This window comes from Carcharodon carcharias, chromosome 14 (assembly GCF_017639515.1).
Source record: "Carcharodon carcharias isolate sCarCar2 chromosome 14, sCarCar2.pri, whole genome shotgun sequence".
Classification (NCBI taxonomy): Eukaryota; Metazoa; Chordata; class Chondrichthyes; order Lamniformes; family Lamnidae; genus Carcharodon; species Carcharodon carcharias.
This window is the reverse complement of record NC_054480.1, coordinates 28,664,728-28,688,042: the sequence shown is the minus strand read 5'-3', so window position 1 is coordinate 28,688,042 and position 23,315 is coordinate 28,664,728. Positions and strand designations below refer to the sequence as shown.

The window sequence follows — 23,315 nt, the reverse complement described above, 5'->3', positions numbered from 1 at the left end:
TCAGCATGGAGCCAACCCGCTCCACGCCGGCCTGCCCTGCAGCCATAAAAGCACCGTGGGCAGGCTTAGCAGGACCAGTGTGGGACTTCTGCCCCTCACTAGGGAGGAAGTGCACCATCGGGAGCTGGCGGCCAATTGGACTGGCCAGTAGCTCCGTCAGTCCCAGCAGCATCGAGTGTGCATTAGTGGGTGCTGCCAGGACTGCAAGCAGGCCCAAGAAGGCAGCCCATGGATCCCTGGAGCCAATTAAGTCCAGGGTCTTGGGGAGCAGTGTTTGGGCAGATCAGGGAGGGGGACAGGGGCCTGTGGGGGTAGTGGGTTTAAGCCTGCGTGCAGGTAGGAAAAAAGGGTCGATTCTATCTTACTGGTGCTGCCCCCCCCCCCTACCCAATTGGCAGAGGGCAGCCCCTGAAGATAGAACATTCCCTCCCCATTCCCGCCCTTTGAAGAATTTAATGAAAAAAATAAATTGGCTAACCACTCCTGTCGGGCTGCCCATGCCAAACGTTTCACAGCCTAGGCAGTGAATTATCAGGGTCAACAGGCTTGGTCACAAATCTAATTGATCCTTAATTATTCATTTAAATATGGTGGGCAGGCTGCCGATTTCAGAGCCTGATACCCTCCAACCCGCATGCCCCCCCCACCCCCCGTATTATGGGGGTGAGCTTAGAGGTGGGTGGGAGGGTAGTGGGGTAGTCACCCACCCTATTTTATGTGCCCCCCCACCCCCCCACTGTAACTATGCCCGGCGGGGCATGTAAGGTGCAGCCTTGAGACTGCACTGCGCATGTTCAGGAAATGATCCCTGTCACGTGGGACAAATAAACACAGTCAAACAGCCGACAGATGTATTCAGTTCCATAAGAAAATTACAATACTCTTCACCTGTATTCTATGCAAATCAGCCTCATCAAAACAACTGTATTATTATTCAAGTGATGCAATGTAGATATCACAATCATTTTTTTCTAGAAAATGAGAAGAAAATAATCAAATAACCAATGCAAATATGCAAAAATGAACTCAGTTGGGCACACAACTGCACACAGAGAACAATTGGAACATTAATTTTGTTCTCACAATGACTGAACAGTTTAAGAAGCCAAGCACACAGAGTCAACAGTCAGCCTGCACTGATTACATCAGTGTAATGGGGGAGGGGCATAAAAACTGAGATCAGCATCTCTGGGGGGAAAATGATCAGCTGAGGCCCCAACTCCTAAGCCTTACTGAAAATCATCATTTGCGTATATCAAATAAGGTCAAGTTTCACTCTGATGCCTCTGTGGTTAACAATCGTACTAACGCTCATTGACAAGGCACCAAACCTCAAACATTTCTAGGTACTACCTATGCTGTACCAAGGAACCATAAGGATAGAACTTCCTCTACTGACCTGAGGAATGCTGCACCTGTCACCAAAGAGGATTTTAGGACTTTAACATAGTCCAGATGCACCACCAGCTCAGACATACTCCATGATCAGGCCTTGCATCTGCAATTCATGAGACTCATACTGTTATTAGACCATGTTATCATCCTACCACCTGGAAAAAATGCATAATCAACTTCAAATGGTGCAAGAAGGCAACCCCATATAGGAATACAGAGAACACTAAACCCAACACAGGTTTCTCCTGTATGTTACTTGAGAGTTCAACCAGCTCAACCATCTACAAACTATAGGAGTGAATGTTTGACCACAAAGGCCTCTGCAAGTCAATGAAAGTCTCAGTGTATAAGAGCAGTTATCGTCACCACACTTCTGTACTGCAGTGAGGCCTGGACCATGTTGCAGTGATACATGAGAGCATTAGCAATGCCTCCACCTCATCCTTCAGATTCAATGGGAGAACCATCAAACAAACGCTAGTATCCTTCATGAAGCCAGCTCCACAAGCATTCAAGGAAAACTCCTGCAAGATCAACTTCAGTGGACTAGGCACCATGTCCAGATGGCTGAAAACCATCTTTCTGCCTGGTCCTGTTTTCTCAACAATCAAATGGCCAACATTCTGGGGAGGGCAAAGAAAATGATTCAAAGACATTGAAGTTCTCCTTGAAGTGCAGCAGTATGGACATTAATGATTGGGAGGGGCCTGCTACCAATCATTCAAAATGGCAACAACTTCTCCATCAAGCTGCATCATGCTTTGAGTCACAACATCTTAATGAAGAGCCAGAGCAGCAGCAGAGGAGGAAATAAAGGAAAGTAAATCCCGATCCTACTACCTCATGGGATATCCAGTCCCATGTGCCCAAGATATGCAGGTTAAGAATCGGCCTGTTCAGTCACATGAAGACCCATGGCAGAATCTCGTGATGCTGAGTAGACATCATCCTTGATGAGGGACAGCCGATGACAACAGGAGAGTCTGCCATTCTGCTTTTGTTTCATACAAATAATGAGTCACACAGATTAGAGCACATGCCCAGAATTGCAGGATGGTTGCAAGGCCAAGTTATAAAATTAGGAAAGTAACACTGCCCCTCTGCATGCCTAGCATGGATGCAATATCATTCTGCAGCACTGATTGGTTCTGCTAAGAAGTCCTGTAATGAGTAGCAATTATTGCATTAGGATAAGTATAGATAGATATGATCAAGCATTACATTGATCGAACGCTTAATTAGCTCGGGGCCAGGGACAAATTTTGCAGAGAACTTTTGCTGATATCAAGCCTCAACCAAGTGACTTTATACATTTTAACCAATCTAGTCCTGTTCAGCTACCCAAGGCCTGCACATATATTATTGCCACGCCCCCCACCGTGCCACCCCAGCCCCCCGCCCCCACACACCCCCCCCCCCACCCCTCACCGAGTCAAACGCCCAAGCACAAGTGGGAATCTTGCTGCAAACTTAACAAGGTTATGTTTATTAGCCTGGCCCCCAAAAAGCTCACAGGGGTGAGTAACAGAGGTCAGGTAGGCCATGGTCAATTTCCGCCAAAGTGGAGAGTCACCTACTGTTTATACCTGAGTATTTGTTCAGATGGAACAAGCGGCAAGTTTAAATTCAGCTGTCTGTGGACTTTTTGACAACGTAGTCAGTTACAGCCTTGTAAAAATTCTCACAAGCACATTTTGTCGGTGTCTGTGGCTGTAGGGGGGGGGGATGCTTTAAAAATGTAACTAAGTGACTCAGCCGAGGTACAAACAAGCTAAACTTATTATGAGGGAAGACACTGGGGTTCTTTGGTCTTAAAGTAAACAGTGAAAGGCTGGGCTTTGATTTTAATTTCACATGGAAAATAATAATTTCACAGAAAGGTTATTCCATTCAATTAGTAACAAGCAAATTGGGACAGTGCAATATTTTCACTGTTCATAGGTACTACTATATCAAATTTACATCATGTTAGTATTAGGGCTTTTTATTACAGCTACTGCTTGGCAATTATAGAGGATAAAGTAACAGTTATTAGTAAAATAAGAGTGCTACCACACCAGTTACCATGCAAACGACTTGGCTAATGCCTCATCATCCTTTGCAAGCCCAACCTGGGACAACACTTCTGCATTAACAAGGGGTACATCGCATGCATAAACATACTGTGGAGAATAACTCTGGTCATTATGAGCAGGATTTTACGTCTAATGGGCAGACAGACGCCCAACCTGACTGGGTGTAAAATAATGCGTGATGAGGTCAGGCAAGCGTCCATCACGCACTTGCACAATCTTTTGGTCGGCGGGTGCATGCGAGAGTCGGCAGCGCAGCCATTAACAAATCAAGAGGCCTATTAAGGCCCTTGAGCAGGTAATTAATCTGTATTGCTCGCTGCCCATCCAACCATTCAGCTGGCGGGTGAACGAATCAGTCAGGCGGCCTTTGGATTTTCTATGAAACCTCATCCACAGGCGGGATGAGGTTTCCAGGAGTAATTAGAAGAAAATTAAAATTTTTAAACGTCATTTTAAACATATCCCTCTTCATGTAACCGAGTCACGTGTGGGGGCATGTTTCTCTCATTTTTAAAATGGTTATTTTTATTTCCACAAATCTTCAGCTCCCTGGCGCAGCTCTGTGCCCTCAGGGAGCTTTCAGTGCACGCTTCCCAACACGTCCACAGAGTTCTTGCACTCCTCCCGCCTCCACTCCAGCAGCACCGAGTTCCTTAGTGCGTGTTTCATGCTGGCTGGCCGTTAGTTGGCCAGCCAGTGTGAAATCGCAGTCAAGGCCCAATTGCAGGCAGTGGACAGTTTCGCGGCCGCTTCCGGGCCCGTCCGCCACACCCGCTCGAGGACCGGAAAATCCTGCCCCATGTGTACCAACATCATAGGTGCATTCATAAAGTTTTGTTTTTATATTTCTCTGAGGTCACCAATGTTTAACTCATTAAAAATTAAAACCTAGCCCCCCCCACCCCCCCCCCGCCAAATCAGTGATCCACTGGGCAATACTTGACACCCATTATGAACCCTGTTTTTTCTTTAAAGGGAGAATTAAGATCGTGCATTTTGCAGCTAGCAGCTTCATCAGATTTCACATTGATATTACAATTATATTACCAATGCAACACAATTGCTTTCAACTTTGCTTACTTCATTTTACTCAAGTAGAGTGTCAGTTACCATTACCTAAAATCGTAAATGAGTTACAGGAATATTTGCCACGCCAGGCAAGATCAGTATTCTGCTGGATTATTTTGTCAAACCAGAAAATGTGTAATAAATAACATGCATAAGTTAATGAATAAAACTTTTGTAAAGCAGAAACTTTCAATATCCATTTTAACCCCAGAAGCTTTGTGTTCGGGTATTTTCAAGCACAACTATTGTTTTTCCTGTTACATTGCTTACAGTTGCCCACAGAACAGGAAGAGTGCATTCTTATGGGTCAAAGGGGTGATATGCTTCGACTCAACATTTTCCTTCCACAGATTGGGAACAAAATGAATTGCCATTACAACAGCGTTTTCCTAGAATTTGAAAAAGAAATGTATCAACATTCATCCTACAAAATCAGAGTGTCCAATTAACAAATATATCTCGAGACAAAACAGTGGGTTGCTCACTCAGAAATAATTCCAAAAATTATTCAATAGAATAATTCAATAGAAATTCAATAGAAATAACAGCTGACATATTGTGACCTACTTGAATTTAAGGAGGATTTCACATTCCCAGTCAACTAATTGATGATGAATCAAATGGATAAAATGTCCATGCAACCATCTAAAGCTCTTTGTAATGAACAAGAAACACTGGCCAGGCTTGAACAGGTGGCGGCATCTAGTATCACATTCAGTGGTATGGAAAAAACAGTTAGGCAATCTGAATGTATGTTCCAAAGGGTTTTTGATTTCTGCAAAATTACCAGCTCAGTAAGATAACTTTTAAGGTTCAACTATGGATTTAATTATTTGCTTATGAAACAACATACAGACATTGCTTGCAGCATTAGTAGCTTCCCTCAGTATCCTTAGCCTTTTAAAAGCTAAGCAATTGCCCTGTTTAAATCAGCTTGATTCAGAAGATAAGTAAACATATTAGCCCAGCTTTTACTTTCAAAACACTGGCAAGGCTAATGGTACATGCTTTTATTTGTATCGAAATGGAAAAGCAACTTCAAGCAGAGGACAGATGTACTGTTAAACTCAAAAATCCATAAGTTGCTGTCCAAGTTACATCATTCCATCAGCAGCTTCATGAAAATGGTGTCTCACTGCCTGCCTCACCATTGAAATGCACTGAAAGGTGTGAAGTTGCTGTACTTGTGTGATAGATAAGAATTTTAACTCGCCACAGAAAGTTAACTCTTGTTCATTTAAAAGAACCCTTTTAATAACATGATAAATTTTAATTCAGGACAGCAAGGATTTAAGGAAAACTGTATTTAACTAACTTGGGGGTTTTTTGAAGACGTAACTGAGAGAGCTGATGTGGGTAATGCTCTTGATGTGGTGTACATGGACTTCCAAAGACATTTGACACAGTGCTACACAACAGACTTATGAGTAAAGATATAATTCATGGAATAAAAGGGACAGTAACAACATGGATACAAAATTGGCTGTGAGACAGGAAATAAAAAGTAGAGGAGTAGAGGTTAACAGATGATTTTTGGGCTGGAGAAAGATTTGTAGTGGAGTTACCTAGGGGTCAGTGTTGAGACCCTTGCTTATCCTAATATATCTTAATGACCTAGACCTTGGTATACAGGACACAATTTCAACATGGGCGGATGATACAAAACTCGGTAGCATTGTAAACTGTGAGGATAGTGTAGAAAAACAAAAGGACATAGACAAGTTGGTGGAATGGGCAGAAAGGTGGTAGATGAAGTTCAATGTGGAGAAATGTGGAATGATTCTTTTCAATAGGAAGAACATGAACAAACAATATAAAATAAAGGGTACAATTCTAAAAGGGGTGCAGGAGCCGAAGGATCAGGGAGTATATGAGTGCATAAGTCATTACAGGTGACAGGGCAGGTTGAGAGCATGGTTAATAAAGCATACAGTATCCAAGGCTTTATTAATAGGGGCATAGAGTACAAGAGCAAGGAGGTTACGTTGAACTTGTATCAGACGCAGCTCAGCTGACTACTACATCAATTCTTATTTTAAATTCAGTCATGAGATGTGGGCATCACTGGCTAGGCCAGCATTTATTGCCCGTCCCTAACTGCTCTTGAAAAGGTGGTGGTGAGCTGCTTTCTTTCACCGCTGCAGTCCATGTGGGGTAGGTACACCCATAGTGCTGTTAGTGAAGGGAGTTCCAGGATTTTGACCCAGCGAGAGTGAAGAAGTTGCAATGTATTTCCAAGTCAGTTCCCCTGACTTGGAGGGGAACTTCCAGGTGGTGGTGTTCCCATCTATCTGCTGCCCTTGTCCTTCTAGGTGGTAGTGGACTTGGGTTTAGAAGATGCTGTCTGAGGAGCCTTTGAGAATTTCTGCAGTGCATCTTGTAGATGATATGCCGCACTTTTGAAAGAATGTGAAGGCATTGGAAAGAGTGCAGTAAAGATTTACCAGTTGGTTCCAGCGATGAGGAACTTCAGTTAGGAAGATAGATTGGAGAGGTTAGAACTGTTTTCCTTGGAGAAAAAAGGCTGAGAAGAGACTTGATAGAGGTATTCAAAATCATGGGGGTCTGGACAGAGTAGGTAGGGAGAAACTGTTCCCACTCATGAAAAAGTCAAGAACAAGAGGGCACAGATTTAAAGTCATTGGCAAAAGAAACAAAACCAATATGAGAAAAAGCTTTATCACACAGCAACTGGTTAAGGTTTGGAATGTGCTGCCTGAGATTGTGATGGAGGCAGGTTTAATCGAAGCATTCAAAAAGGAATTGGACTGTTTTGTGAAAAGGAAGAATGTGCAGGGTTATGGGGAGAAGGCGGGAGAATGGCATGAAGGGGCATTGCTCATTCAGATAGCCAGTGCAGACACAATGGGCTAAATGGCCTCTTTCTGCACTGTAACAGTTCAATGATTCATGAGTTACTGGCAATCAACGTTTCTGCTACCGAAAATGAACTATTACAGGTGTGGAGTCACATTCCTCCAGGTGTTGTAAGAGATTTTAAAAATGTCAAATTTGAAATTACAAAATTATGCTAACTTATCCTTTCTGTTTCTTTTTGACTCTTTCTTAATCCAGTTTTACTTTCCTTTCATTTCTCTTTCTGTACCTGATTTGATAGTGAATTCACCCATTCTAATTAAAATGCCCTTCTCGGTCTGTGTGTTTGGTTTGCCATTTTCATCGGGAGGGCAATTTAACAATAAGTTCAGCTTTCTCTGAGATGGCATTAGTTGCGATTGAACATCATGTAACAGGATGGGCCACAAGAAATCATCATCCACCCATCAGCAACAACATGCCAATCCAGGCTGACTTTATCAACCTATCTCAAAACCAGAAGGCTACTTTGGACTATCACCAAAGCCCGTCGGCAATCGCCCCTCAGCCTTGATGACCAATGGTGTAATGCATAGAAGAACTGCAACATACCAAATGGATTCCTCATAGAGGACCCCACAGCATGAAAGATAAAATCTTCCTCGCAAACAGCGGACAATCATCAACCACATCAGAAACTGTCATAATATTTCTGCCACCTTTTCCACTGATGAAAGATTAAATGCGACTCTGGAGCTCCTAATCAGACCCTGGGTCACATCATCAAACACTGCCCTCAAAGGAAATTCACGGGCAGACTACAAGATAGCTGTGCTGTTACAGTCAAAGCTTTGGTCTGGGTAGCTGGCTTAGACATTGATATTTGATTTTTTTTGTTACAAGTCCTTGTGCTGTTAATTTCACAATCTTTCAATCTGATGAGTTCGGGAGATACATAGTTGTTTGCCCTGTTCACTCCGCTCCCAGATGCCCCGTTTCCCTCTCTGTACTCTTATCAGTTCTTACCACACAAACAATTTAAAAACCAATATGTGCATGGGCAAGTGTAACTGACAGCTAACGCCATTAAATGCCCACTTTACCAGTTGAGTACGACGGAAAAGACTCCACTGCTGAACAGCAGACAACACTGTAAATAAATTCTCATTTGTATTGAAGTACTTGGAAAGCTATAGGAATGTATAACTTATAACCATTTTTGTGCATATGATTTAAACATTCTTCCACAAAAAAGATGTACATGAAAGCCAAATAAAACCGACCCTGAAACCTTCATAAACAAGCATCCTTAAAGCTTTATACCTTAAACATGACTAAAGGCTTCTTGGCTTAATCCAGCTTCACACAACAATAAATACAGTTTTTAATTTGTTTTAATAATGATGCTACAATCTGTACTAAAACAATGACAAAAAAAGAGGTACAAGTCTCTGGCTTCACCCTACTTGTTATATTAGGCATAAATTCACGATAGCAAAGCTATATTTTAAAATGCACAAAGAAAAACGATACCTTTGGGCAAATTTAAAATTTGAGTAACTTCGGACAGCCGCTGGCATCGAATTTGCATACAATTTTGGTCTTGGGATACGGGAATAAGTTTTTGAGATGGCGTTTGTTGTCTTATCGTTCTCCATGGCAATTGGCGACTTCTCCTTTACAGTGTCAGGAAAATGTTACAGTCAACCTGAAGGGAAACCTCAATGAAAGAGAATATCGTACGCAACAAATCCTTTTCTAAAGACTAATTAACTGAGAAGGAATGTAAAACCCAGCCTACTGGAGTGACTATAGTCAACAACCCCACCCCCTCGCTCATGCACGCACATCAGCCAAAATATTATCAACCATTTTACGGTGTGTTAAATTGCGCTGTATACTTCTGCGCGCTTCCTGTAAACATCAGTAACTTTCACCTCATTGTCTTCCAGTTTTTACCGACTCAACTTAATTTTTCGCACAGGGATACATTTTTAATTTTACAAGGTAAAGAAGTGCTCCTTTGTAGACGAGTATTACAACAATGTACTGCGATGAAGTGCGGCTTGGACATGTTTTGCTTCATTCTTTCGCAGGAATTATCACAATGTAGATCGTTGGCAAGCTAATGTGAAATGTTTGTTATCGGTCCAATAATTCCATATGTGCCTGAAACTTGCAAAATGATCCAGTGCAGAAAAAGAAGGAACTTGGTTTTAAATTTCACACCATCTTAATGTCATAGTCAATTAGGGCAACATTGGATCTTGACAGCGTGAATGTGGAGAGGATGTTTCCTTCTGTGGGAGAATCTAGAACTAGGATCACTGTTTAAAAATAAGGGGATTGCCCATTTAAGACAGAGGAGATTTTTTTTCTCTCAGAGCGTCTTTGGAACTCTCGTCCTCAAAAGGCGGTGGAAGCAGTGTCTGAATATTTTAAAGTCAGAGCTCTATAGATTCTTGATAAGCAAGGGGTGAAAAGTTATCAGGGTTAGTGGCAATGTGGAGTTGAAGTTACAATCAGATCAGTCATGATCTTATTCAATGGCGGAACAGGCTCGAGGGGCCAAATGGCTTACTCCTGCTCCTAGTTCATATGTTTGTATGTTTTGTATGTATGTAACACTGCTTCCCATCTAAGGATGCATAAATAGAAATTTAATTAATATCCTTTATGTTGTATGAATGTGTGGAAGGCTGATTGAGCTCAGCCTCAATGTAATTTGTCCAAAAAATAAAATGAGCTGTAGCACTTGATCGATATTATCACAAACAAGAAAGTATCATGGAAAAATCCAGTGATTCCTCTGTTGTGCCTTGTACACCCAAGTCTAGGTCCTTAATATATATCAAGAAAAGCAGTGATCGCAGTACTTATCTCCAATCTCAAACTAACAGTGAAGCTGACTTACCCAGGGTCAGTAGTGTTGCACTTGGAGGCATTATATTACTCCCAAAATGTTAACCAAGGCCATGTTCATGCTCTCAATGGACACAAAAGAAAGGTAGTGAAGTATCAGCTTAGGCTATGTGCTCCAGTTTCTGGAATGGAGCTGGAATCCACCACCTTATAAAGGTTTTTACAGCAGCATTCTACAAATACTGCAACTACTGATGATTTAAGATAATAAAGCATACTAGTTAAGTTGGGAAGGGGGCATATCACATTGGCTGCTAAACATACTGTGCCATGAAATTGTACAATAAAGTGAAAGTTAAAAGGTGAATTTGGGATAATGTTTGTGCAATCCACAGGAGGTGAGAGGCCAGAGGACAGATCATCATCTAGCTGCTGTCATACATTTCCAAGCATACAATTATAGAACAGGTTAGTAGCAATCTGGAACAGGCAGATTTCTTGTGCTTTCATTGGGGAATACAAGACTTGTGGAAAGGAGGCCAAGGGAAGAGAGAGAAAGAAAAAAGTTCAAGAAGAAGATAAGAAGTAGCATATAACTCAGTCACTTTTTAAAAGTCAAGGCTGAAGCATTTGCAGCCATCTTCAACCAGAAGTGCTGAGCTGATGATCCATCTCGCCGGCATTGCATATGCCAGTCTTCAGCCAGTTTAATTCAATTCATTTCACTCCACGCGATATCAAGGAAGGGTGAATGCTTTGGATTCAGCAAAGGCCTTTGGGCCCTATGCCATAAAATTGAAGACTTGTGTTCCAGAACTGGCCACACACCCTAGCCAAGCTGTTCCAGCGCAGCTACAACACTGACATCTACATGACAACGTGGAAAATCAACCAGGTATGTCCTATCCATAAAAAGCAGGGCAAATCTATCTGGCCAGTTACTACTCATGCAGTTTACTCTCAATCAATCATCAGCAATAATCTGCTCACTGATGCTCAGTTTGGCTTCTGCTAGGGCCATTCAGCTTCTGACCTCATTACAGCCTTGGTCCAAACATGAACAAAAGAGAGTGAATTCCAGAGGTGAGGTGAGAATAACAACAAGGCAGCATTTGGCCAAATGTGGTATTAAGGAGCCCAAACAAAAGTGAAGTCAATGGGAATCAGGGAGAAAACTTCCACTGGTTAGAGTCATACTTAAAGCAAAGGGAGATAGTTGTGGTTGTTGAACACCAATTATCTCAGCCCCAAGATATTATTATAGGAGTTCCTCAGGCTAGTGTGCTAGGCCCAACTATCTTCAGCTGCTTTATCAATGACTTTCCTTCCATCATAAGGTCACAAATGGAGATGTTCTTTGATGATTACACAATGTTCAGTGGCATTCACAACTCCTCTGATACTCTAGTCCATGCCACATTCAGAACTGGACAATATTCAGGGTTGGGCTGATATGAGCATGTGACATTTGTAAATCACAAGTTCCAGGCACTGATCATCTTCACAAGAGAAAATCTAACCACCTCCCCTTGAATTTCAGTGGCATTCTCATCAACATCCTGGAGTTACCATTGACCAGAAACTTAACTGGACCAACCATATAAATACAGTGGGTACAAGAGCAGGTCAGATGTTGAGAATTCTGCAATGGGTAAGTCTGGGTAATTTCCTGATCCAGCGGAGATAAATTTGGAGGTAGGACAAAATTGGAGAACCTTGCAATGCCCCACAACAAAAACAGAATTACCTGGAAAAACTCAGCAGGTCTGGCAGCATCGGCGGAGAAGAAAAGAGTTGACGTTTCGAGTCCTCATGACCCTTCGACAGAACCAAGTTGGTTCTGTCGAAGGGTCATGAGGACTCGAAACGTCAACTTTTTTCTTCTCCGCCGATGCTGCCAGACCTGCTGAGTTTTTCCAGGTAATTCTGTTTTTGTTTTGGATTTCCAGCATCTGCAGTTTTTTTGTTTATTATTATTATTGCAATGTCCCACCTCTGAGCTATCCTGCTGAGGCAGGGTCTGCTTTAATAGGACAGCAAGCTCAGGGATGGCCTTTAAGGAGGCTTCCTTCAGCAAGATTATAGCACTGATCTCGCTGCGGGCAAATGCAGGCTCAGGGCCTGCATTTGGTCCCAACATCGGGGTCCTGAAACCCAGGGGAAAATCCATCCCTATGAGTCTTCAAAGCCTGTCCACCATCTACAAAGCACAAGTCAGGAGCATGATGGAATATCCTCCACCTGCCTGGATGAGTACAGCTCCAACAACACTCAACAAGCTCAACACCATGCAAGACAAAGCAGCTTGATCGGAACCCCATCAATAACCTTGAACATTCACTCCTTCCACTCACTGACATACAGTGGCAGTAGTGTGTACCATATACAGGATGCAATGCACTACTTGCCAGCACCTTTAACAGCACCTTCCAAACCTGTGACAGGTATCACCTAGAAAAACAAGGGCAGCAGGCACATGGGAATACCAGCACCTTCAAATTCTCCTCCAAGACACACATGATCCTGACTTGAAACTAACTAACCATTACTTTACTGTCACTGGATCAAACTCCTGGCACTCCCTTCCTAACAGCAGTGTGTGTGTACCTACACCCTACGGACTGCAGCAGCTGAAGAAGGCAGCCCACCACCACGTTCTCAAAGGCATTAGGGGAAGGCTAATAAATACTGGCCTTTCCAGAGGATACCCACAAGTCATGAACGAATTTTTAAAAATTCTCCTCTGTCCCGCGAGGACGATATCTAGTGCAGTACACTTGCACATAAAGTTAATATTTTCAATACTCAGTTTTGCATTGAAAAATATCAAATTTTCATTGATAACAAATTTCACGTCGTAAAAGGGCTCCTATTTATAATGTCAAAATCAGAAATTGCATAGTAACTGTCGTTGCATTAAACTGATGAAGATTTGTCCAAAATCCTGATTCAATTCACAATCCTCTGTACTAGCAAATCCTGGAAGAAAATTTACTGTTCATTCTATTCATTTTTAGATTTCTTGAGTATCCTACAGAACAGATTGAATACAAATGAACTATGCTGATATATCCCATTTAAGAATTGGCAAAGTCCATTTTCAACAGTGACTTTGAGAAAGCAGAACTGCAGGGGAATATAAACAAAAATAAAATACTGCAGATGCTGGAAATCTGAAATAAAAATGGAAAATGCTGCAAATACTGTGCAAGTCAGGCAGCATATGTGAAAAGAAACAGAGTTAACTTGTCAGGTTGAAGTAGGGGAATAAAGTATTGGCTTTTTCCCAAAGATTAATTAATTTATGTGGACTGCATTCACATACAATGATATAACAACATGATTTATCAAAATAAAGGAGCAACAGAAACTGAGAAATAATTACTGAGGGCTTACACAAACACTGTATCAGTACTACAAAATGGTTAGCTTAGCTTCAGATAAATCTAAAGAATGATCACTGAACTTCACATATAACATTTGCCATGCTTGTACCACATTCCTTGTGTACTTTGTTTTCTAGGAGATGGAACTCTTCCCATTTCAGACAGCCAGAAGCAATTTTAGACTTCTGCCCAAAAGGTTGGAGGTTGACATTGCTGTCATACTCCCTACCAGGAAGTTGGAGTGAGGAAACATGACCGTTTGTAGATTTGGACTACTTTTCACTGCCACTGCTTTTTCTGCTTTAGTTGTGTTGGCATCACAGACTAATATCTGAATTCAACCAACATTTTTATGGGTAGCTGAAATGGTAGTCCTGATATTAAAAACATATAAATGGAAATAATCCAAAAATGGGTCTTGAAGATTTTAAGTGATGGAGCTGTGATTATTTGCTTTGGCAGCCAGTTCCATTGTAGGATTGTCCTTGGGAAGAATAATTATTGATACACTCTCTTGGGAACAGATGGTCTTTGTCATTTGCATGGATGGCTACCTCGTGTTTTGTCATTGCTGGAGGGCACCAGATACTTGTTTCTGTCAATTCCAGCCAGTCCATTCCATATTTTATATGATATAGTCAGTCTATTTTTCTCATTCCTTTGCTGTAGTGATTCCCATTCCAAATCTTTGATCGAGGATGTGACACTGGTGCATTTCTCATCTGGTGTATTTGGTAAGCTGTGGGCACCAAGCAGACATCTTGCTGCAGCTCCCCAGTTTTGGAGGGTGGGAAGCTAGCCAGCTCCCAGTTGGCAGATAAAATTTGGGATGGAGGGGCACAAGGGTGGAGCGGATTCCAAACGCATTTGAGCATGAGCCAGCATTGGCTCACAATACTATTACTACTACTCACAGTAGCATTACCTCTAAGCCACACAACACCTGACACAAATAGATGGAATATTCATGGTACTGCCATAGATCCTCCCAATTTTACCTGAAAGTTTATCTCAATTTTCATTTTTTTAAAATTTTTTCATGGGATGTGGGCGTCACTGGTAAGACCAGCATTTGTTGCCCTTCCTTAATCGCCCTTGAACTAAGTGGCTTGCTCACCCATTTCAGAGAGTAGTTAAGGGTCAACTGCATTACTATGGGTCTGGAGTCAGATATACGCCAGACCAGGTAAGGACGAAGACCGGGTAAGGATTTTTTTTCCATTATTCATTCATGGGATGTGGGTGTCACTGGCTAGAACAGCATTTATTGCCCATCCCAATTGCCCTTGGGATGGTGGTGGTAGTGAGCTTCCTTCTTGAACCGCTGCAGTCCATGTGGTATAGGTACAATCACAGTGCAGTTAGGAAGGGAGTTCCAGGATTTTGACAATGAAGGAATGGCGATATATTTCCAAGTTAGGATGGTGTGTGGCTTGGAGGGGAACTTCCAGGTAGCAGTGTTCCCATGTATCTGCTGCCCTTGTCCTTCTAGATGGTAACAGTTGTGGAATTGGAAGGAGCCTTGATAAGTTCCTGAAATGCATCTTGTAGATGGTACACACTGTTGCCACTATGCGTCAGTGGTGGAGGGAGTGATGTTTGTGGATGGGGTGCCAATCAAGCGGGCTGCTTTGTCCTGGATGGTGTCAACCTCCTTGAGTATTGTAACAGCACTCATCTAGGCAAGTGGGGAGTATTCCATTGCACTCTGACTTGTGCTCTGTAGATGGTAGACAGGTTTTAAGGAGTCAGGAGATGAGTGACTCGCCACAGGATTCCTAGCCCCTGACCTGCTCTTGGAGCCACAGTATTTATATGGCTATTCCAGTTCAGTTTCTGGTCAATGGTAACTCCCAGGATGTTGATAGTGGGGGATTCAGCAATGGTAATGCCATTGAATGTCAAGGGTCAATAATTAAATTCTCTTTTGTTGAATATGGCCATTGCCTGGCACTTGTGTGGTGCGAATGTTACTTGCCATTTGTCAGCACAAGCCTGGATATTGTCTAGGTCTTGCTGCATTTGGACATGGACTGCTTCAATATCTGAGGAGTCACGAATGGTGCTGAACATTGTATAATCATCAGTGAATATCTCCACTTCTGACCTTATGATAGAAGGAAGGTCATTGATGAAGCAGCTGAAGATGGTTGGGCTGAGGACACTACCCTGAGGATGGGTGATTTCCTTCCCTAAATGGGATGATTGTTGCATGGTCATCATTACTAAGCCTTCCATTCCAGATTTAATTCATTAAGTTTAAATTCCACCAGCTGCTAGAGTGGGATTTGAACCTGCATCCCTGGTGTCTGGATTACTAGCCCAGTGACTTTACCACTTGCCACCAGCCTCCCACTGAAACAGGTGGCTGGTTGTTCATTTATTAACAGAACTGTGTGAAAATTGTATCTGACAGCTCCTGAGCAACAATGGAATGGATGAGATTCTTCCACTCTCCACCCCATCCCAAAACTTTGCAACTGCCATAATCTGCTTTTACAATAGGATTGCAAGCAGTTGATAATCATGCCCTACTGTCAATATCAAGCATACACTGTGACCTGATGCAGAGTAAAGCACCCTCTTACCAATATGATTCAGCCACAACATTAGATGAGCAGTCCCCACCGTACCAATGTGATACTTTTTATATTTCCCATCTCTGTACAGAGAGAATGCACTTAGTTATATCACACAAAGACATCAAATGTCATATATAAACTTCACCGATCACAAGTTCAATCCTCGTCCTGCATTCTACCTCATTGTTGCTCTTGTCCATTCGTTTGGATTTTGGAACTAGTCATTTCAGCTCCAAGTTCAATGAATTTTGGTTGGCTCTGCTTAAATTGAATGGCTGACCAGAGGCCAAGTCACTCATTCCCAGACTCAAATATTTTACCCTTCAAAAGTTAAGCATTGATGACTCCCAACCATAAGGATATCGGCACAGTCATGGACTGTTGAGTTTTAGTATGCTTTTAAATAGACACTCATTTGAAGCTAACTCAACCAAGTCTGTGCCTAGGAGTGAAAGATAACCATTTTCACTAGTGTATGCCACATACAAATTATTTGGAGATTGTCGCTCCTAAATATTGCCCAAGACTTGTAGGTGTGCGTGCTACAATGCTCAAAGCAAGGCTGAAGAAAATGTTGCTATCTGTATGCTTATCAGTCTCAGTGAATATTTTGAATAACGTGACACTGAAGGACAAAGGTCTACCTTGTGAACTTACTCAACACAACATTTTCTATTTTATTCCAACAGCAAACAGTATGAACTTGGAATATGACTGAATGTCAGAAAATCATTCACAGTTCAGTGGAGGCGCCAAGGCTTTAGCATGGCTTTAGTTTCAGAAAGCACCATGTAACTAAAATATAAAACAAAGAGGAATACAACTGCAATTTCTTATTTTCCTGGATTTATTTATTAACCAGCAACTTTACAGAAGGAAGTCACGTTATAAAACAGCTTTGATAAAATCTTGTCAATTGACCTTCATGCATCCAGAGAATAATTACCACGATTCAGAAAACAATAATAAAAACATTATTTAAAATTTTCAATGTCTTTGTGTCCAAAGGAAACAAATAATCCAGGAATAAATTATTAACAATTTGTTGTTTAGCAATACAAGTTAACACTTTACATGGCTACCATTTAATCAGAAGTACATTTCTCTTTTGATTTGAGCAAAATTGGGATATTTCTAGAAACTAAACAGAAGCATTGTATTGCAGGAATATGTTAAATCCGCTCCATGCCAACAAAATGTTCTCAATTAAAAACAAATTAGAAAACATAGGAATTGCTATGCGAAAAAAGATCAAGGTCCATTTGTCTAACTTTTACCAACCTGGTAGTTGCACAATAAATAATGCAGTTGTCGACTAATCATAGCAATAAATTTCTATGAGTTTAGTCTACAACAGACCTAGCCATAATGGAAGGAAAGCTCCAGTGGTGGACAGTATTGGGAAGTGTGGGTCCTAAGACACCTTTTTTAAATTTATTCATTCAGGGGATGTGCGTATCACTAGGCCAAAATTTATTGCCATCCCTAATTGCCCTTGAGAAGGTGATGGTGACCACCTTCTGGAACCATTATCGCACATGTGGTGTAGGTAGACCAACAGTGGTGCTCCTTCTAAGCAATTTACATTTACCATGTCATGTCTCAAGTTACTCATCTACTGTATCCCAAAATTTTACTCTCCAAAAGAAATCTATCTAATTTGCATTTTAATGAATCAAAACTAACTGCTTCCACCAATTCCCTAAGGAGTCAATAGATCACCTTAGATTGACCACTTGGCTGACTGAAATTTGACCTGGATTTTAGCCTGGAGGCATAGTCAGGTACAGTTTAATTTGACATGTCAATCAGTTTTATTTGTTTCTAGGCATGAAAAAGAGAACCTGTGTTTCTATGGCACTTTACTGACTATCAGACATTTCAAAACGCTTTACAGCCAATGAAGTACTTTTTGAAGTATAGTCACTGTTGTAATGTAGGAAACATGACAACCAGTATGTGCTCAGCAAACTCCTACAAACAGCAAGATTATAATGACCAGATAACCTGTTTTTGTGATGTTGATGTCCAGCTCTTCTTCAAAATAATGCCATGGGATTTTTTACATCCAGCAAAGTAGGCAGATGGGCCCTCATCCAAAAGATGGCACCTTCAGTAATGCAGCACTTCCTCAGTACTGTACTGAGGTGTCAGCCTTGCTTTTTGTGCTCAAGTCCTAAAATGGGACTTAAATCCAGAACCTTGTGATTCAGAGACAAGAGTGCCACCAACATAGGCATAGCTAAAACACATGGAATAACCAGGTATGTAAATGTAAACAAATTGCACTTGCAGCAATACACTCAAAATAAACTTCATCAATACCACTGCCAGACCATGTTTGCTGCATTGATAAATTGCCTCAATATGTACAAGCACAACAAACACTCTTCAGCCAGGGCAATTATGGCAGTACATAACTTAGGAAAAGCAAAGGCTCAAGAGTTAATGGGCTACATTTTTCCACAGTTGGCAGCACGCAACCATTCACTGAAAGACAACAATTGATCAAAAGATTAATGGTTCTAAGTGAAATATTGCTGCTGATGTTTGTATTTTTAAAATAAAATTGTGCACACAGACTCCTGTCCCTCACTGGACAGAATTTCTAAACAGTCTTGACACTTGCATCATGTAAGTTAGTTGAGGGAGGAGGCACTGAAGATATGGCCGATGACGCAGACTAAATTCCTTTTAGTTGTAGACATTGTTTATTTGCCTTTAGTATTTATTTGTTGCTTCCAGAATTGTTTTGCTAATTAAAACTGAAGTTTAATTTTTGACTCAAAATGCATATATTTACTCAAAGCTAATCATACAATTTTTTTTTCACCTGAATTTGGGAAAATAATAAAACTTACTATTCAAATCGAAGTAATAGTATGAGAATATTGCCAATGCGCTATGAAACAAACCCAGAGGTACAACTGATTTTACAATTTAAAATCACAACTCAAAGGAAACCTTCCCTCAATAATATAATGCAAGATTTGCCCAAAATACTGCCACCTTATGGTTACCGTAGAGAAAGATGTGCTTGTAATATTCTGTGAAATAAACCTGATGATGACACCCTCAATGAAAGGAATAATAAGACTCAGATAAACAAAAGGGAATATCTATATCATTAGAGATCTGCTTGTGTTACTTTTTGACAATCTATTGGTGGAGCTGTATAAAATTTGCCATTTTTTGCTAATATTCTATGCTAATAAAATAATGAAACATTATCATGACAATATTTTCACATTAGAATTCTCTAATTTGGATGCACTAATCGTCGTTGTGTAAGGACTGACAACTTCATTGTTATACTGGACACTAATTAAGTATGTATGTGTGTAATATACATACATACATTATATTGAGATCGTTCAAGTACTTTTTGTTTTATTGCATTCATAAGACAAAAGCAAAAACTGAAGGCTATCCAGCCCACCTTAGTTCATTCATCTAGGCCTCTCATTATGGCATCCAATTGTTTCTTAAATAGTTCCAAGTTTTTTTCTTCACTGCTCACCGTTCCATTTGTTGATCAGTCTTTGCATAGAGAACCTGCTAATACCACGTTTAAATTTTCTAAGTTTGAATTGATGTCCCCTTGGAGATTGTAGATTTTGCACAACTAATACAATTCCATTTGAGAAAAGTGTAGTTCAACATTCAAGCAGGTTAACAGACAGAAATAGTACAGTCTATGTGGAACAAGAGACAAGTGGTACGGAGAGTGTAATGTTGTTGCTTATGTGTCATCATGTTTCAGATGGGATCTATCTGCATCTGGAAAAACTCAGCAGGTCTGGCAGCATCGGCGGAGAAGAAAAGAGTTGACGTTTCGAGTCCTCATGACCCTTCCTTTAAATTTTCAGTGGTGGGGTCATGGTCCAGGGAGAGGTAGGAGGAAGTGTCTGCGAGTTGACGCTCAGCCTCCGCGAGGTAGAGGTCAATGCGCCAGACAACAACAGCACCACCCTTGTCAGCGGGTTTGATGACAATGTCAGGGTTGGACCTGAGAGAATGGAGTGCAGTAAGTTCAGAGAGAGACAGGTTAGAATGGGTGAGAGGAGCAGAGAAATTGAGACGACTAATGTCGCGTCGACAGTTCTCAATGAAAAGATCGAGAGAAGGTAAGAATCCAGAGGGAGGGGTCCAGGTGGAGGGAGAATATTGGAGATGGGTAAAAGGATCCGTTGAACTGGGAGAGGACTCCTGCCCAAAGAAGTGAGCCCGGAGACGAAGACGGCGGAAGAAGAGTTCAGTATCATGCCGAGCCCGAAATTCATTGAGGTGAGGGCGTAAGGGTATGAAACTAAGTCCTTTGCTGAGCACTGAACGTTCAGCATCGGAGAGGGGAAGGTCAGGGGGTATAGTGAATACACGGCTGGGGTTGGGATTGGAAGAAAGGGTGGGGACGGAGGAACAGGCAGGGGTGGGGGGTCCTAGATGGGTGTTGGTGTCGATGAGTTGTTGTAGCTTGCGCTCCTTAGCACTTGAGAGAAAGAGAAAAAGTTTCTTGTTGAGGCGTCGGATGAGCCGAAGGATAAAATGAAACTGGGGGCACGCGCAGCTTTGAAAAAGGGTACGGCGGTGCTGCTGGAGGGAGAGGTCGAGTGTGTTCATATGGCGGCGCATGGCACTGAGTGTGGATTTCAGAATGTGACGGGAACAGCAGTCCGAGAAACGTTTTATGTCCCGGAGATACCTGTAATCCTGGGTGGGTTCGAAACATGAGGGGTGGAATTTCAGTTGAAATCCACGTGGGGTAAGTCGGAGACGGAGACAGTCACTGAGAAAGGAGATATGGCTGTGAAAGCGGGTTTTAGTAAACACCTTGTCAAACACTAGGAGGGAAATGGAAAGCAAAGAAGGTGAGCAAGACAACAGAGAGATACGGAAATCTTGTCGCAGAGAGGAACAGAACTTCTTCAAGGAGGTAGGCATTTCTTGAAGAGCAGTGGCAGTCAATTAAACACAGAGATAAAAACAAAAAAACTGTGGATGCTGGAAATCCAAAACAAAAACAGAATTACCTGGAAAAACTCAGCAGGTCTGGCAGCATCGGCGGAGAAGAAAAGAGTTGACGTTTCGAGTCCTCATGACCCTTCGAAGGGTCATGAGGACTCGAAACGTCAACTCTTTTCTTCTCCGCCGATGCTGCCAGACCTGCTGAGTTTTTCCAGGTAATTCTGTTTTTGTTTTGGATTTCCAGCATCCGCAGTTTTTTTGTTTTTATCTATCTGCATCTGCCCATTTTGCCAACAGAAATGTGCAGCATGTGGAGCGGGGCAGGAATCTAGTAGAGTCTTTGAATATGTACTGCCCCATTATGCCCATGCATACCTGTTTATCAGTGATGTCTGAAACAAAAACTGGCAACAATATTATTCCAGGGAATAAGGGTAAAAATGCCTCCAGCTGCTGAAGTCTAGCTATGTCTGGTGACATAATGTCAAAGGCCAGAAACTTACCTATGTCGGGTTGGCTAGGCAGGAGCGGGCAGGGCCAGGAGTGGAGCCAATCGCCGCTCATGATCAGCTGTGCACCATCATTTAATGTGGGAGGTCCAATTAAGGCCCACCCAGCGTGATCCATGGCCAGTAGCGCTTAGCGCTACCTGTGTGAGCAGGGCGGGGGGGGGAGGAGGGTGTATCGGGGCCTGTGCTCTTTCGCGCTTGTGTGCAAAATAGCGCAGGAATCTCCCCGAGGCACAGAGCTGCCTCAGGGAGATTAAGTTGATAGCTCAAATTTTTAATAAATGATCTGAAAAATTATTTAAACATGCCCCCTCATGTTTGTGCACCTCACAATTTTTATTTAATTTTTTGATTAAACTTTCAGGAAACCTCATCCCGCCCATGGATGAGGTTTCCTGAAAAATGTGAAGGACGCTTGGGCTCTTCCCCTGCCCGTCAACCTTAAGGTTGGATGGGCGGTGCTGTTAATCAGCTTAATTAGCTTCCTAATGGCCTTAATAGGCCTTTGACAGTTCGGTGGGCGCGCAGCCACTTTCACTGCGCGCCCACCAAACAAAATATCTAAATGATGCGCAATGACATTGGGACACACACCCGACATCATCATGCATCATTTTGCGCATCGGTCTGTCAGGCCCACCCCCGCACACCGACGGCAATATTCTGGCCATAGTAATTATAATGAAACGATGTGAGCAGGCCACATCACCTGCATGCCTGACAGGAGACTCCCGAAACAAGCGCACTAGTCGGAGCTTCAGCACACGAAGAGAGCCCCAGGAGGGAAGAGGAAATGCTTCAAGGACACCCTCAAAGCCTCCTTGAAAAAGTGCAACATCCCTACCAACATCTGGGAATCCCTGGCCTAAGTGGAGGGAAAGCATCTGGGAAGGAGCTGAACACCTTGGGTTTCATCGCCAAGGGCTAGCTGAAGCCAAGCATCAGCAGCGAAAAGAGCATGTGGCAACCCAGGCACCCAACCCATCCAGTCCCCCTACCACCGGCTGGCTCACCCGTGACCAAGACTGTAGGTCACACATTGGACACTTCAGTCACCTGAGAACTCATTTTTAGTGTGCAAGCGGGTCATCCTCAATCCCAAGGGGCTGCCTAAGAAGAAGATGAATGAAACATCAAATCAATAGAATCTTTACTGCTAAAATCTGAAATGCATACCAATGCACTGCTCACTGAAATACCCTGATAATTAGGACTTTTTTTTTACTAGGATATGAAGTGTGACAGTTCTTTAAAACTGAACAACACAATGTACATCAGTGTACTATGCAGAAATAGTACTTAGGGAACCATGATCCCATGTTGCAATGGTTCATAAGTAAAATGATTTGGCAATAACTTTAAGCCAAACTGGCTATATGACAATTATTAGTATTTAATTACCAGTGCGTTTTATTTAAAAGTTAAATTCTCTAGAATTCACCCCGCAAGACCCTATTACTTGTGCTACACAAACTGAATAGAGGACATGGAAAGCTCTATTCTGAAATGATGAGTGTAACAGAAGTTAAAGGCATTAAGAATAAAATCACACTTCTTTCACAACCCTCTCGACTAGTTTTTCTTGAAACAGTAGATCTTAATGTTGTGCTTCATTTAATGCAATATGTTGTTTTTAGGAAAAATACATTGGCCAGA

The 23,315-nt window shown here is 42.0% G+C and overlaps 1 protein-coding gene and 1 long non-coding RNA gene across 6 annotated transcripts in view; one reads left to right on the top strand and one right to left on the bottom strand.

Annotated features, from left to right (window-relative positions):
• LOC121287294 (rho GTPase-activating protein 40-like) overlaps nucleotides 1–23,315 on the bottom strand; it is a 154,935-nt gene that overhangs the window by 76,756 nt on the left and 54,864 nt on the right. For 2 of the 5 annotated variants that reach the window (XM_041205035.1, XM_041205038.1), the window contains exon 1: nucleotides 8,889–9,143. The exons of 1 other annotated variant lie outside the window; for it this stretch is intronic. In XM_041205035.1, coding sequence (XP_041060969.1) covers nucleotides 8,889–9,013 — 125 coding nt within the window. In that variant the 5' untranslated portion in view covers nucleotides 9,014–9,143. Of the gene's footprint in view, nucleotides 1–8,888; nucleotides 9,145–23,315 lie in introns of those variants that run through there. 2 more of the 5 variants (XM_041205036.1, XM_041205037.1) reach the window with 2 other exon arrangements.
• On the top strand, nucleotides 9,261–17,013 carry LOC121287296. The gene is made up of 3 exons (XR_005945171.1): nucleotides 9,261–9,362; nucleotides 11,758–11,868; nucleotides 16,875–17,013. It is a non-coding gene; the product is annotated as an uncharacterized LOC121287296 (long non-coding RNA).